The following is a 15,782-nucleotide window of genomic DNA, read 5'->3' on the forward strand; positions in this document are numbered from 1 at the left end:
TCCCCGAGGGGCGCTCCCAGCTGGGAAGGGGCATTAATATCTCCGTCTAAACCCCCTGCCCTCTGAGCTCATGTTCCACGACTTCTGTCCCCAGTGAGGAGTGGCCACCCACACCTCGCTGACTCTGCAGCTCAAATGGCCACATGAGAGGTACAGCTAGGATTAAATATAGCTCCCGATCGATCCTATTGATTCTTTCTCTCTTCCTTTCCGGCTCGCCCACGTGGCCTGTGAACCTCCTTGGGGGACTTTAGGAGAAGGGGAACCATGGGCACCTTTGGGGAGAGGCCACAGTGGGTGTGTGTGGGTGTGTGAGGATAGTGATGCTGAAACGTCTCCAGAAAGGGCTCCTTCCCCCCAACCCCGCTTCTTTCCCCTCCCCTCGACCTGGTCCACCTTCAGAGGGGAGGAAAGGAGTGTGATTTGGTGTGACCTCCCAGTGCCTCTTGTGGCAAGGACGTTTCCTCGCTGGAGGATGATGCCTGGAGAGTGGCCAGCCTCACTGTCAGCACTGGAATTGTAGCGGCCGGCTGCTGGCCACCCCGTGCGGGGTCTGGGTGCGGCCAGCTCTGCCCAGCCTCTCGCTGGCTCCCAGCTCCCCCCACTGCTCTCTCAGGTCTTGGGGATTTTACCCCAAGGCTTGGGGGAAAAGAAACCAATTCTCCTGCTTAGTTTTTTCCAGTTCCCTTTCTCTGGGTCTTCTGTGTCCCTCTTTGTATGTGTCTGTCTGGGTCTCTGTCTGCCTCTTGGTCTTTCCCTGTCGTTTCCTACCCTTCAAACCAAAAGTCTTTAAAGTGAGGCTATGGATTGCCCGCAGGGAAGCCCAGCTAGGGAATCACACTGGAATCAGTCAATCAATCCATCCATCAAAGTCATTTCTTTTTTCTCTGCCATGGCTGACCTGCCTGATGTCTGTCCTGCTCTGCTCACCTCTGTCTGAATCTCTCTGTCTCAGGCTAGCTCCGGGGTTGCTCTGCCTGTGTTCAAATCCTGGTCCTACTGCATGACTCTGGCAAGTAACTTTAACTGCTCAGGGCCTCAGTTTCTTCATCTGTAAAATGGGTGTAATAGTTCCTACCTCATGGGGTTGTTGTGAGGATCGAATGAGACATTCCACATTCAGACTCCAAGCACAGTGCCTGACAGATGGTAAATGCTCAAATAAGTATTAGCAGTTTTGTTTTGTTTTGTCTTTTTAATTGTCATTGTTACTCCATGCATTTAAGAGAAATGGGGAAAAAAAGACAGTATGAGTTTTTTGTGAAAGGGCTTTCTTTCCTGCTCCTTTTTCTTCCACTTTCTCATTTTCCTTTTCTGCTTTCCTCTCTCAGTGCTGGAGAAGGGATTGGGTCCTTCGAGCTCCTGGCCCCCAGCCATGGGCAGGCGCTGGGCTCCTGCTCTGTGCTGGGCCCTGGTAAGACTGGCTCTGTGGACTTTGCCTTCAGGGGAGCTGGGTTGTGGGGCCCCCCACCCCATCCTGCACTCACCCTCTGGTGCGTGCAGCCTTTCCTTCTAGTCAAAACCAGATCTGAAGTCATTTCATGCCTCTCTGGCTGCGGTTTGAACCCAGACTTGGGTGCTCCTATGGGCTCCCCCACCTCCCAGAATCAGCTCGAAGGTATTTTCCTCAGGGTGACCGTTGGCACCCCTTCCTCCCTCAAGGTCATTTGGAAGTGGAGCTGAGGAGGGATGGGCCCCAACTTCTGGCTCTTTGGGCATCCCAACCCACAGACCTCTGCCCCAAGAAGGTGAGGTCAAGCGAAGACCTTCCCTGCCTGCCTTTGGTGTTTGTTCAGTCACTAACTCCCCCAGGAAAGGGACTGACATGGAGGAGAAGTGACCGGTGGGGGAGACAGGCTAAGACCCAGACTTCCGTGTTAGCCTGCCTGGGTTTGAATCCTGCCTGCGTTTTAACTCCATCCCTGTCTGACCTTGGGACTCAATTTTCTCACCTGTAAAATGGGGATAATAAAAAAATAGTTCTAATCTCCTGGGATTGTTGTAAGGATGGGTGGGTAGGAGCTCAGAGTTCTAGTGAGTGGCAGGAGTAACACGGCGGGGGGGGGGCGGTGGGGAGGTAGAGAGAAGAGTTGCTAAGGGCATTGACCTGGAATCAGAGACTTGGTTTGAACTTCTACCCTGCTTTTACTAGCTGTGTACCATTAGGTAAGTCCCTTTACCTCCCCGAATCTCGTTTGCTTTAACTTTTAAATAGCTTTATTCATACCTACCTCACCAAGCCCTTTATGCACTTACTAAAATTTACTTATTGGTCATTTGCTGTGAGCCAGGTATGGGCTAGGTGCTGGAAACCACGGTGGTGAATGAGACAGGTAAGGGCCTGCCTTCATGGAGCTTATACCTTCCAGTGGATAGAGACAGACAATAGAAAAGGTAGCAAATAAAACAACTTGGAGAAGAGCTCTGAGGACAATGGAGCAGGGGGTGGCTAGAGCTGAACTGGGAGGGTAGTACGACATTGGACAGCATGGCCAGGGAAGGCCTCTCTGAGGAGGTGGCATCTGAGCTGAGATGTCAACCTAGGAAGTGAGAAGCCACTATGGGAAGCTCTGGGCAGAGCAATCTCCAGGCAGAGGAAAAGTGCAAAGGCCCTGAGGTGGGAGTGTGCTTGGTGTCTTAGAGCAGGAACAGTAAGGAGGCTTGTGTGGCTGGAGGGCTGTGAGTGAGGGAGGGAGGTGGGAGCAGGCAGCAGGGGCCAGACCACGTGCCCCTTCCGGTCCCCGTAAAGAGTCTGGATTTTTAGTGGGTTGGAGATCCATAGGAGGCTTTGGCAGGGACGAGGCACAGTTAATTTTATATTTTAAAAGGATCCCTCTGGCTGCTGTGTAGAGAAGAGACTGCTGGGGACAAGAGTGGCAGAGAGAGGATGGGGGCATGCCAGGGTGGTGAGGGGAGAGATACTATCCTCAACCCCTCCCGCCTGGCCTGGGACAGAGGCGAGAGTGGAACTGAGCGGAGATGAGGCTCCTAGCTCCTGAGAGCTGCATCTTGGGGGCTTGGGGCTTGAGTCAGGAGAAGCGGGAGCGTGCTGCTGAGGACCAGGCAGGCAGGCTCTGGGGCAAACCTGGTCTGAGCGGGCGGAGTCTCTCTTTCTGTCTTTCTGAGAAATGCTGCTGCTATTACTCCCCAAAGACTTTACATAATCCTGGCCCGGCTCGCTCCTCATTATGTCATGTGCTGAGTGGAGTCTAGGTCACTCCGTGGCTTGTTGCAGTCGGGGAAGAACAGACTTCTGGCTCCCTGGGCACAGAGGCTGGTGCAGACCCTGCCCTCGCTGGGGTGAGGGTGACTGGCTTGCAGGGGTGGAGGTGCAGTCCAGCCCCAGCCCCAGGCCCTTTGGATGGCTTAGGCAGAGGCCAGGGCTTCCTGAGATGGGCTGTGGTTAATGAGAGATGGGGGTTGTGCTTTGAGCCAAGTCTTCCCCAGAGCTGGGGGCCCTCCTCTGGGACCCAGGCCCCAGCAGGAAGAGCCAGGCAGACCTGACGTCAGCCCTTCCTGCTGGGTTGCTTCTCTGAACCTCAGTTTCCTACACTGTAAAAAGGGGACAAAGGTACCCAACCTCGTGGGGATGTGTGACTTTAGCAGGCTCACATGGGAGCCAGATCCAGCGTGTAGTAGGAGCTCTTCTGAGGACAGAGGCCCAGGCATGTGCTGGGGGAGGGCAGACAGAGCAGTCTTCCCCTCGGACTCACTTGGGGTTGCCTGGGCCCCAGCCCTGTGGCCTCACCCTCTTCTTACGGTTTCCCATGCCTGCCCCTCTCCAATGCCAGAGACATTCAGAATAGGGTCAAGCCCCATTCCCACTGCATGGGTAAGGAAACTGGGGCTCAGAGGGTTGTGTGGCTTACTCAAGGTCACACCCCCAGGATGGCAATTCCAGAAATGGAATCAGACCCCATGAATCCCAGTCTAAGGCATTTTCTGATGCACTCACAGTGTGGGGTGCCTGCGACCCTGGAGGATGCTGAGGAAGTTCAGGACAGAGGGCACACCTTGGGGAGGCAAGTTCTGCTCCATCTCTGCCCTTTTACACACATCTGATATTTTTTCCACTACTTTTTTTTTTTTTTCTGGGAAAACAGTTTTGTTTTGCAGTTATTAGGAAACTTAAACAATAGTTACTGAGTTTCCCCTACCCAGCCTCTGAGAACAGGGTGCTAGGCCCTTTACAGCATCATTTTGTATAATCCTCACCATAACTGTTGAAGATTGGAGCTGTCTATTCCCATTTTACAGATGAAGAAACTGAGGCCCAAGGTCATACAGTGGAAAGTGGGGCCAGGGATTCATATCCATACCTGTGCATTTCAAAGCTCTCACCTATCCCCTTACACATGCTACCTTCGTCAGAAGCTCCTAGAGTTGGGGACCCTCCTGACCCCCCAACAACCCCCATCCCGTGTGGGGCCTGAGCTTTGTGAGGAGATACAGAAAGCAAGTCCCAGAGCTGCTGTGATGTTTGGCCCTTGGTTCCCAGGAACCAAGGTAAGAGGAGAGTTAATGGGGAATTTGAGTTAAGGGGAACAGGGAACAGGAAGGGCTTATAACCCCCTATCTCAGTGTTGGTTAATATTCTCAACTCAGTGTTTACTAGGGATGGGGGAAGGTGGAGAGAAGAATGTGCCCCCTACCCTTGTTCCTAGAATTACTAAATTCTTGTTAGATCTTTAAATTTTATATAAATTCTTCTTTTTTTCCTTGGAAAGGTGGGTATCATATTTTAATTAGTAGTGGTGTCAAAGGAAGGCTAGATTAATTATTTGGAAATCCTGAGTTCCAGATGGTTTTAATTTTCACAGCAGGGCATCAGGGTATTTATTTAAAATTTTTTTATTAAAATCATACCTAGTGTATTTTAGGGGCACTGAGGTACACTCTTTGTGGCTCCAAGGATACTGTATTTAGGGCTATGATTTTTGTTATTGAGAAGCAAGTCCCTTGTCACTGAAATAAAAATTTTTTGGGCGAGGGAGGGGCAGGTGCTGGGAAGCAAAGAGTCAGGGGAGGGAGGGTGAGAATGGGGGGGGGGTCATAGGCAAAGAAGGGGGTGGTGCTGGTGGGAAATCCAGGCACAGGGATTCAGGTTCAGAGAGGGCACATGACCTGCCAAAGTCACACAGCACCCTACTGGGGAGAAAATGTGGACTGGAGGGGTCTCACAGTATGCCTAATCAAGAGACAGTCACCCTTTGGCCACTTGATGTCCTTGTTTAGTCAGGCCTTTGGGGATCAGCTCTGGACACCCCCATCCTGAGGGAGGCTCTGTGGAGCATAGATGGTTTAGCATGGGGCCTCCCACTCCTGACCAGGGGGTATTGGGTCCTGGTTGGGACTTCCGGGCTCCTGGGAGGTAGTTAATTCTTCAGCCTTGGTGGCCTTGATCGAGAAAGGTGAAATATTATGCAGATAGCCTCCTTTCCCCAGGGACTCGAAACACCCCTCCCTGACCCTTCCCCACTTCAAGTGGCCAGGGCACTCCCTCACCCATATCCCCAGAGGGGAGGGGACTCTCCAGATGTTGTTTTCCCTGGAGGAAGGGGCCTGTGACCTAAATTTTGGAGGAAGCAGCTTGGCATTCCACAAGGCAAGGTGTGTGTGTGTGTGTTTTGTGTGCGTGTGCGTGTGCATAGTGTGCATGCCTGTGTGAGCTCACGTGCCTCTGAATGTCTGACCCCTTAGTTCAGAGACTGCTGCTTTTCTGGGGTTATTGGTGTGGCTGTCTGTCCTGCCTTGGGGAAGGGTGTTGGCGGGGGAGGGTAAGCGGATGACGAGGGGAGGAGAAGGCACACTGGTCTTCAGCCACAAGGGGCGATCTGGGTCCCAAGTGGAGTCAAGAGAGGCTGGGAGTCGGGGGAACAGGGGTCAGACAGCTTCTCTCCCTGCCTAAGGGGCAGGCTGCTCCAGAGAGACCTGTCAGAGGCATCCCCCATGCCTGATTTTGGGGGCAGTGGGAGGTCCGGGGACAGGGTCAGGGATCATGTCGCTGAGTCTTTAGGCCAGCCATTGCCCCTGGTAAAAAAATGTGTCTTGTTCTCCTTCCGCCTTTCGAAGCCCAGCTCCTAGTGGAGACAGATACCTTCGGTAGTCAAGTCCGGATCAAGGGCAAGGAGACGGAATTCTACCTGTGTATGAACCGGAAAGGCAAGCTTGTGGGGAAGGTAAGTGATGGTCTGGATTGGGTGGGTGGGTCCCCCGGCAGCTCTGGGTAGATGGAACAGTATGTCCAGGGCCCTATCAGCCCCAAACGGAAAACAGGCCCCATGAATGTGTGTGCATGTGTGTGTGTGTGTGTGTGTGTGTGTGTGTATGTGTATGTGTGAGATTCCCATTGTGATCTCTTCCTTTCACCACCCCACTTCTTCTCTGTCCCCACACCTGCAGCCTGCCAGGCCGAGGTATCTGTGGCTGTGACTTTCGTGAGCACACAGGGCCCTGATCTCTCCTGGTGGATGTGGAGCTCTGGCTTGCTTGGTAGTGGGAGAATCCTCGAGGGGTTCTGAGGCCCCTTGCCTGAATGTACCTGATGTCTGGGAACAGGGAACCATTAGGCCAAGGGCAGGGGCTGCAGCATTGTTTTAACAATCACCAGGGGTTTACGACTCCTCAAAGCAGCGCCTCTGGAACCCAGCAGCCTTGTCAGCTCTGGGCCTCATGATTCTAGCATTTCAGGAAGATTTTATTACTTTGGAATAGGCAAGAGAGCTGCATGTAACAAATTAGGGCAGGGGTGGGGTGTGGACCCACATGCCAGGGGTTCTGAGCCTACACTGATGCTGCGTTTTGATGCTGCCCCCCTTTTTCCTAGTGTCTGTTTGTGAAGTTCATACACTTGCTTCCTTTGGATGTTCCAGTGGAAAGCATTACTGGTGGTAGCTCTATAGTGGCATGCTCCGTGTTCCCTTCTCTCTGCAGGGACCCGACTCATCCCCTATCCACCTTGTATAATGGAGGGGGGTGGTGGCTTCTGCTGAACAGGTGGAGTGGGGGGCGGAGGGCAGACCCAGATTCCAAGGAGGATGGCTTCTTCGACTTGGCGGCAAGACCTTGGGTGATGATTTGCATTTATTACACCTTGTTGGGGGGAAGGAAGCATGACCTCAACTCCTGTTTCAGCCATGGTTTTGACTTCCTGAATCCCCCAATTCTTATCTGTCTCCCCTCCCCCATTCCCAAGTGCCTGTGGAGAAGGTAACAGGCCAGGGACCTGTTACCTGGCTGGACAGAGCCAGGGTATTGTTGCTTATTATTTGTTAATAACAACGGTACCAATAGCCTCTGTTAATTGAGCACCTGCTTTCTGCTGTGCACTGAGCAAAAATGCTCCAAAATAATCCCAAGAGTTTGGTACTGCCACCATCCCCATTTCACAGATGAGAAAGCTGAGGCTTGGCCACATCCGGGCACTTGTCCCAGGTCCCACGCTAGAGGTAGGCGGGCTTCAAAGCCCGGTTTGGAAGGCAAAGGAATCCAGCTGCACTGCCCACACCGACTGGAGCTTCTCAAAGAGCAAAATAATAGTAATCCGTGTAGCGCGGCCCCGGGATGCCAAGGAGTGGTTTTAATTAGTGATTCACTTTCCGCGTCCCGAGGCCGGCCGGCCAGCCAGCAAGGGGGTCCGGGGCAGGGGCGGCGGGCAGGCCGGGCGCCGGGTGCCCTGGCCTGGCCGTGCGTTTCCTGTGGCGGCGCGGCAAGCACCGCGTCAGGCGCTTTGTTCTCCTGCCCGCCTGGGCCGCCTCCCAGGCCCAACCTGCTTGCAATTGTGGGCTCGGCTTTCTCCCCGCCCCCCACCTTTTTTTTTTCTGTTTAAAGGAGGGGCCGCGCTGCAGCCCGCCGTGCCCAGTGCCTGCGCGCCCCTCCCTCCCCGTCTACGCGGTTCCCGGCATCTTGACCCCAGGAGGGCCGTCTTGGGGTCAAAAGAACAGCCCCGTCCCTTCGGGCCGCTCCCCGCCGCCGGCCGCCCTCCGCCCGCCTGCCGGCTGGCCGCTGAGTCACCGCTTCCACAGGAGCCGGCTCCGATTTCCTGCCCCCTCGCCCTCTCTCCCGTCATTAATATTGGGGATGGTTCAGCTGGCGGCGAGGCTTCGCGTAGCCCAGGGAGGCTCGCCCCCGCCCGCCCCCTCCTCTCCCCTCCCCTCCCCTCCCCTCCCCTCGCTCCGCCCCGCTTGCTGCAGCTCCCCCCATCATCTCTTTCCGGTCTTCTGGGCTGACCTGGGAGGCTCCAAGGGCGCCCCACCAACCCACCCCACCCTAGTCCCCCTGTCCTGACTTTGCCCTGGGCAGGTCCCCCTGTTGGCCTCTGCCTAGCCCAGCGCCCCTCACTCTCTCTGGCTCCTGCAGCTGGAACCCCAGACCCTTGGGTTGCTGTTCCATCACAGACTCCCCAGCCAGTCAGACCCTGGTCCTGGAATTACTCTTGGTAGCTGGTGTGTCTGTTCCTTCCCTAACTCCTGCCTCTGTTCTGGCCTCATACCTTCTCGGGAATAACGTTCCTCAGCGGCCTCAGGCTCCACCTCCAGGCCTTTCCCCAGTGCCCACCCTCAGCTTTCTAAAGCACAAAAGGGATCGGGTCTTCCCCACCCTCTGCCCCCAGCTCAGCTCAGAACCAGTCCCTGGGTCCTCACCATCTACCCAAGAAAGGCTACACTCCTTGGGGAGAGCTTCCCTGCCCTCGTGGTCCTTGTGTCACGGACACATGGCACTGCCAGCCTCTACTCCCTGATGGCGCCTTCAGGCTTTGTGCATGCTGTACCCTCTGCCAGGACTGCCCTTCCCTTGACCATCCGCCTGGATGAGTCCTGGCTCATCCTGCCGTAGCCTCTGGCTTCACTGACTGCTCAGTCAGCGCACCCGCCCTGGAGCCCGGAGCCCGTCACACAGCCGTCTCTCTCCGGTCTGCTTACCTGGGTTGTCACTGTCTGTCTTCGTGCCTGCATCCCCCGCTGCATCCAATTGTGGATCCATCCATCATGCTTCTTGTACCTGCCCAAAGGGCTGCAGGGGCACCAAAGAAATAGAAATGTGGGTGCTTGCTTTCTGAGGATTGATTCTTAACCTACAGCCAGAATTAGCCACATGAGACCCAGGAATCCAAGTGCCCTGACCTCACTGAGCCTCAGTGTCCTCACCTGTAAAATGGGAAGATAACGCTGGCACTTAGTAGGCACTTACTTGTTGAACATGAGTTACCTTCCTCTTTGAAGCCAGGTCCTTCACCTGTGGGAATCCTTGACCTCAGCTTAGGCTCTGGATCCTTTGGCTCAACAGGATAGCTTCCTTGGATGGTCTTGACCCTGGGTGTCAATCTTCTACATATCTGGCCACAGCTGGACACATCTGCTGAGCCCCCAGCAGAGCCTTTGCCAATGTTCCAGACCCTTGGCTGTGCTACTCCCTCTGCTGCATTGTACCCATCATATGCCAGAGCTCTTCTCCCGAGCCCCTGAGAGAGAAGTAGCACCGCTTCTCCTTGCCACCTCTCTGGACCCCACGTCCACCTGACCTAGGAGATAGCACTTCCTTTCATTCCATAAAGAGTTGTTGAGTGTCAAACACTATGTACCAGGCAGTTTTTCCCCATTTGTGGAGATTCAACCCAGATGGATTTTTCTCAACTGCCCCCTCCTGTATGATTACTGGTGTTTCCTCTTTGGGGCAACATAGGGCCCCAGACCCTTTCAGGGCAGAGGGTACCCTGCCTACCACTGTATCTTTGTGAAGACTGCTTTGGTTGGAAGTGACTGAAACCCAATTCAAAATGCCTTTAAGCAAAAAAGGACTTTCTTGCCTACGTAACCAGGGGGTAGTTCTAGTTTCATGGAAGACTAGATCTAGGGGCCAAATGATGTGATCAGGTTTCAGTCTTCAGGTCAAATAGAAGGAATAGGACTCCAGTTTGGAAAGAAGGAGGTTGGAGGTGGTAGAGGGGGAGAGATGATCAAATTCTACTAAATCACCAAGGTTCTGGGATGGGCTATTCACTTACTCTCTAAATATTGATGATCTGCCGTGCCTGAACTGATTGAGTCAGCATTTTCAGGGGTGAGGCCCATGCATACGTGTTTTTTTAAATCTCTGCGGGCCATAAGCAGGGTTATAGAGGTAGTCAGTAGAGGTGAGGGTCAAGCCCCGGGACAGCCTACTGTTAGCTTCTTATCCACTGGGTCTGAGTTCATGGTGGGGAACTTGTGACCATCATAGGCCCCATGGCTCCTCCCAAGGGGCTCCTGACCTGTGGAGTGTCGGGAATCTCAGCCTGAAGCCCAAATCCTCAACCCAGACGTGGATGAGCACGTGTGCCAGGCAGTGTGCTGGCCCTTGAACCTCTGAGTTCTTGCTTCATGCCCACGGTGGCTCTGTGGGCCTGGGGGAGGGGAGGTGTTTTGATGGGCAGTGCCCACTCTTCCATACCCTTTCTCCTCATGGGCCTGTCTGGCACTAGACAGCAGAGAAGCGAGCTACACGTGGCAAACACAGGTTCAAATCCTGGCTCTGCCACTTAACAAGCTCCGTGACCTTGGGAAAGCCATTTTTGCCTCTTTGAACTGTTTTCTTCTACCAGGTAGAGTCTACCTTAGCAAGTTGAGAGGATTAAATGAGGTAATGCATGTGGAAATGTCTGGCCTATAGTTGGCAATCAATAAATTCTGAATGATTGAGTGAATGGATGAGGAGGGAGCCCAAGGCTGGCAGGCAGGGAGCTCCAGCCCTCTCCTCACTCTTCTTAGCACATCCCCCAGGGGAGGGGCCTCTCATAGCTCATGACTGTCTCTGGGGCCTTAGTAAGGGATCCAGGAGACAGAGTCCATTTTCTTTTGGAGGAAATCCCATTCATGTGTCAACCCCACCGTTTCTATCCGAGCAGAACTCTCATCCATTTAACCACAAATGCTCTGGGCACCCCTGTCTTGGGCTAAGATTTGTGCCGAGCTAGGAGAGCAACTGAGAAGCAGTCCTGACCTCCTGAAGCTCTTGGGCTGATGAAGAGGCAGGCAGATACAGAATTGCTCTGTTGGGGGATGGCGGGAGAAGGAATGGGTGTTGAGGTGTTTCGGAAGATGGAGTATGTGAGTTCAGTAAAGCCTGGTGTTTAAATGGAGTCTTGAAGGAAGAGGAGGAAATATCCAGGGAGCTAGATGGCAGTCAGGGAAGGCTTCCCAGGGGAGGTGGTTACTGAACTGAGCCTTGAAGGTTGAAAGCAGTTTTCCAGGCAGATGCTCTAGGGTGGGGAAACAGCCATGGTGTAGGCTTTATTCAGTTTGCTCTGACCGTTCCATTGAAACCAGCCAAGGGACCTGGACTCAGGTTGGATAGGCAGCTTCCAGAATTATTCATGGGGGACTCAGAGCCCAGAGACCACTCCTTCCTATCAGCCTTGCACATATGCCCGGCTTCCCTCACAATAGTCCCTCACTCCTCACCCAGCCCCTAATGTCCTCTGGGTCCTGTGTGTGTCTCCCAGGCCACCCCCCCCCAACCCCGCCCACTCTGCAGCCTCCTCAAAAGATCTCTCCTCCAGAGAATGTTTTCTTACCCTGCCTGTCCCGTTCTGCGAAGTTCAACATTTTGTCTGCAGGGCCCAAGCTTGCCCTCTGCTCAAAGGTGAACGTTCCTGGAAGCTCCGGCCCGTTTTCCACTTCAAACAAAAGGCTGGAACTCGCACCTCAGTCTCCATGCACAGCCAGACCGCTGGGCTTCCAACTTGGCTGGGCATCCGTCTGTAACGAGGAGTGGGCCCGGCCTAAATTTGGAGATGTTAGCTGGAAACTCGAGTGCTGCTAATTCAGGCCTTCCAACTTTGTGTGTTTCCCACTCTTCCACACAGAGCAATTCGACTTTCTCAAGGAGGAGATTCAAAGCCTGCTTCGCACCACTCTTTGTCCAGATCCAAGGAGGGAGGCCAGACTGTCCGAACCACCTGCTCTTCAGGAATAATTTAACAAGTTCCTACTGTGTGCCAGCCTCGTTTATAAGCGTCATTCCTCGTAACATCTCTATGACGCAGGAGTCGTTTTCCCTATTTGATCCGGGCGAGGAATCCAAAGTTTAGAGAGTGGAATTAACTAGCCTGAGGTCACATAAGGAAGTGTTAGAGTTGATTCAACTTCTGACTCTGAATCTAGCGCTCCTTGCCTAGCATAGTCTCCCAGGGAGCTCACCTGGGACCCTGAAGTCTCAGAACCAGAGGTACAGGCTTTGGAGTTTGGCCATGCCAAAACTCTTATTTTTAGAGGTTCCCACCACTCTTCACACCAAACATTAAGATGTACCACATCCCACATGTAATGGAATTTATGTTTAACTATATAACAGTGGAGTTGATTGGCAGTTGAATAGTTGGCTTCATCTCAGGTTTAGTGCACATTAGTTGGGACTCCTTTCTGTTGCATGTGGTAGGACACAGTCTCAACTGTTTTAAAGGACATGAGATATTATTGGCCCACATAAGAGTGAGGTAACTTGAGTTTCAGATGCAGCTCGGTCCAGAAGCTAAAAGATGTGAGGAGGAATCGGTTTCTGTCATTCTCTTCCTCTTGGCTCTCCTTGCTCCAAGCTGGCTTTGTCGTCAGACAGAATTTCCCCTCATGGTGGTACAATGGCTGCCTTCGCTTCAGCATTACATGGTTCCCAAGTGTAAATCGGCTTGTGATTTTGGGGACTACGTACACAAGGGTCTCAGGGAACGCTGATGGGATGGCTCAGGCCACATGCTGTGCTCTGCACCAGTCATGGGAAATAATGTTTTGATTGGTCAGGTCTAGGTCTCTTGTTCTAGTAGAGCTGAGGTGGAAGCCCCTGGTTACAGGGTGGAGAGTGGAAGAGATGGATCCCTGAGTGGTAATGGGAGGATGTTACCTAATTGGTGAGTAGGGAAGGATGCAGGGCCTAGTATGACAAATCCACTCCATAGATCCAGGGAGTGAAATTGCTGAGGCCAAAGCTTGGGTCAGGCCCTCTCTACTCCGCTACCCTAAGCCTTGGCCACCTGCCCATGCCCCCTCTACATAGCTCTGTCCCTTGCGCCTGTCCTCCCCCTTCTCACCTCCTCCTTCTCTCTCTTCCTGCAGCCCGATGGCACCAGCAAAGAGTGTGTGTTCATCGAGAAGGTCCTGGAGAACAACTACACAGCCCTGATGTCGGCCAAGTACTCTGGCTGGTACGTGGGCTTCACCAAGAAGGGGCGGCCACGGAAGGGCCCCAAGACCCGGGAGAACCAGCAGGACGTCCACTTCATGAAGCGCTACCCCAAGGGACAGGCAGAGCTGCAGAAGCCCTTCAAGTACACCACAGTGACCAAGCGGTCCCGGCGGATCCGCCCCACACACCCCGGCTAGGCTGGCCCCGCTGTGGCCCCGCCAGGCTTCCCCAGCCCACACTCACACTCACAGAGGACTGCAATCAGAGGAATATTTTTACATGAAAAATAAGGAAGAATTTCTATTTTTGTATATTGTGTTTAAAAGAAGACAAAAAACTGAACCAAAATTCTTGGGGGAGGGGAGCGATAAGGATTTTATTGTTGACTTGAAACTCCCTATGACAAAAGACTCACACCAAGGGACTGTTGTCAACACACAGGTGCTTGTGTCTCTCTAGGAACAGACAACTCTAAACTTGTCCCCAGAGGAGGACTTGAATGAGGAAAACGACACTCTGAGAAACCAAAGTCCTTTTTCCCAAAGGTTCTGAAAGCAAAAAAAAAAAAAAAAAAAAAAAAAAAAAAGAAAGAAAGACAAAAAAAAGACAAAAAAAAGCAAAAAAAAACAAAAAAGAGAGAGAGAAAAACAAAGAGAAAGTAGTATCCCCTCACCCCCAACATACTCCCCCTCTTTCCCAATCCCCTGTCCCTGCCCCAAACTCCAACAAAAATCGCTCTCTGGTTTGCAGTCATTTATTTATTGTCTGCTGCAAGCTGCCCCGAGACACCGCGCAGGGAAGGTGTGCCCCTCGGAATTCTCGGCGCCTCGACTTCCGACGACAGACGGCCTCGTCCAATCATGGTGACCCTGCATTACTCACAGTTCTGGAGGATGCTGCTATCAACCTTCCATGACTCACGTGACCTAGTACACCAATGAATAAGGGAATATTTTAAAACCAGCTATATTATATATATTATATATATATAAGCTATTTATTTCACCTCTCTGTATATTGCAGTTTCATGAACCAAGTATTACTGCCTCAACAATTAAAAACAATCGACAAATTATTTAAAAAACCATGAGGCGAGTGGTGGCCGGGGGCGGGGCTCAGGTGCCCTTTGTGTTTCATTCTTCTCAGTCTGAGGTCATTGGGCTGAGAGCTGGGGCCTTGCTTATTCATTCATTCATTCATTCGACATGGGCACTGTTGTAGGCACTGAGAATGCAGCCTTAAACAAAGCAGATGGAAACCCTTGCCTCCAGAAAGATTAAATTCTAGTGAGTCATGATTCAGTGGTTTACTCAGTCATATGTTCACATACATGTGCTCTCACATACATTAACTCTGCACCTCCTATGTTCCAAGGCCTTTCAAGGCCCTGGGGCTTTATCAAAGAACACAAGACAAAAAAATTCCAGCCCGCAGGGGACTTCACTTATAGTAATTCTCTTGATAGCAATGATTCTTTGCTTCGTTCATTGACTTATTACTGGAATCACTTATTCAACATATATTTATTTAGCCCTTACTAAATGCCAGGCACTCTTTTAGGTATTGAAAATTCATCAAAGAACAAAACAGACAAAAAAAAAAATCATGCTTCATGGAATTTGCAGTCTAGGGATTATTGATTGAGTCATTTGTGGAGTCGGCACCTGGGTTTTGCCAGGCACAGGCTGAACAAGGCAGTGGTGGTCCCCACTCTCCTTCTTCTGGTGGTGGAGGGGGTCAGAGGGCCCAGGTCAGGAGGGGACCTGGTGTTTCTCTCCTCAGACTCTCACGGGCTGGAGTACGAGTGTGTTTGGCGTCGTGAACTTCCAGGGGCCTTTTCTCCTACGTCTTCTTTCCCAGGGCCTGCCCCAGGCTGTGGAGGTGGAAAGCAGACTGGGCTTGAGGTTGACTGAGGCAAAGGTGCCTCTTATAAGTGTCCTGCTGCTGTCACCTGCCTCCCTTGAAAACGCTGCTTGCCAAGAATGGCCAGAAGAGGTCCCCCGTGAGGCCCTACGGAGAAGGAAGGGGCAGGGCTGGGGGGTGGCGTGGGGGACAGTAGCACCTTCTCTGCGGAGAGCTCCTGGACAGGGACGGAGCTTGGCTTCTTCCGAGAGCTCCCTCTATGACCCGCCTCTGAGCTCAGGCCGAGCACAATGCTTGGTTCTGTCTTTCTTTATCCCTGGGCCCCATCCTGCGTCCTGTGTGTCTGTGGCTTACCCTCCTGCCTGTCACATCACATCTCCTGAGGGCTTTGTGAAGCCCTTTCAGGTGCACAATCTCATTGTGACCTCCTGATAACTTGCGAAGAAGGTACTATCATTATCCCCATCTTATAGATGAGGAAAAATTTAGCTGCTTCCCCGAGGTCACGGAAAAAGTGGTGGGGCCGGTATCCAAATCCTAGACCCTCTAGGACTGCAGTAGCTGCCACTTAGCTAATGAACTTGTCACCAAGACATTTGGAAGGGGTAGGCCAAGGTTAAATCTGGTCCGAAGTTAATTTTTTTTTTTAACTGCATAATCCACAATTAACCAAGATTTAACTGTTATTGGAACTTACAATTGTTTTATTCTCATGCATAAAATGCAAATACGATGGCTTCAAAAGTGAGTGCTTACTGGGCGTC

The 15,782-nt window shown here is 52.4% G+C and overlaps 1 protein-coding gene across 1 annotated transcript in view; it reads left to right on the forward strand.

Moving 5' to 3' along the window:
* FGF18 (fibroblast growth factor 18) overlaps window positions 1–13,717 on the forward strand; it is a 34,283-nt gene extending 20,566 nt beyond the window's left edge. The window contains exons 4-5 of the mRNA XM_068534621.1: window positions 6,073–6,179; window positions 13,086–13,717. Of these exons, the coding sequence (XP_068390722.1) occupies window positions 6,073–6,179; window positions 13,086–13,352 (374 nt within the window). The 3' untranslated portion in view covers window positions 13,353–13,717. The remainder of the gene's footprint in view (window positions 1–6,072; window positions 6,180–13,085) is intronic.
* Window positions 13,718–15,782: the final 2,065 nt, after the last annotated feature.

The sequence above is a fragment of the Eschrichtius robustus genome, chromosome 2 (assembly GCF_028021215.1).
Source record: "Eschrichtius robustus isolate mEscRob2 chromosome 2, mEscRob2.pri, whole genome shotgun sequence".
In the NCBI taxonomy this organism is placed as follows: Eukaryota; Metazoa; Chordata; class Mammalia; order Artiodactyla; family Eschrichtiidae; genus Eschrichtius; species Eschrichtius robustus.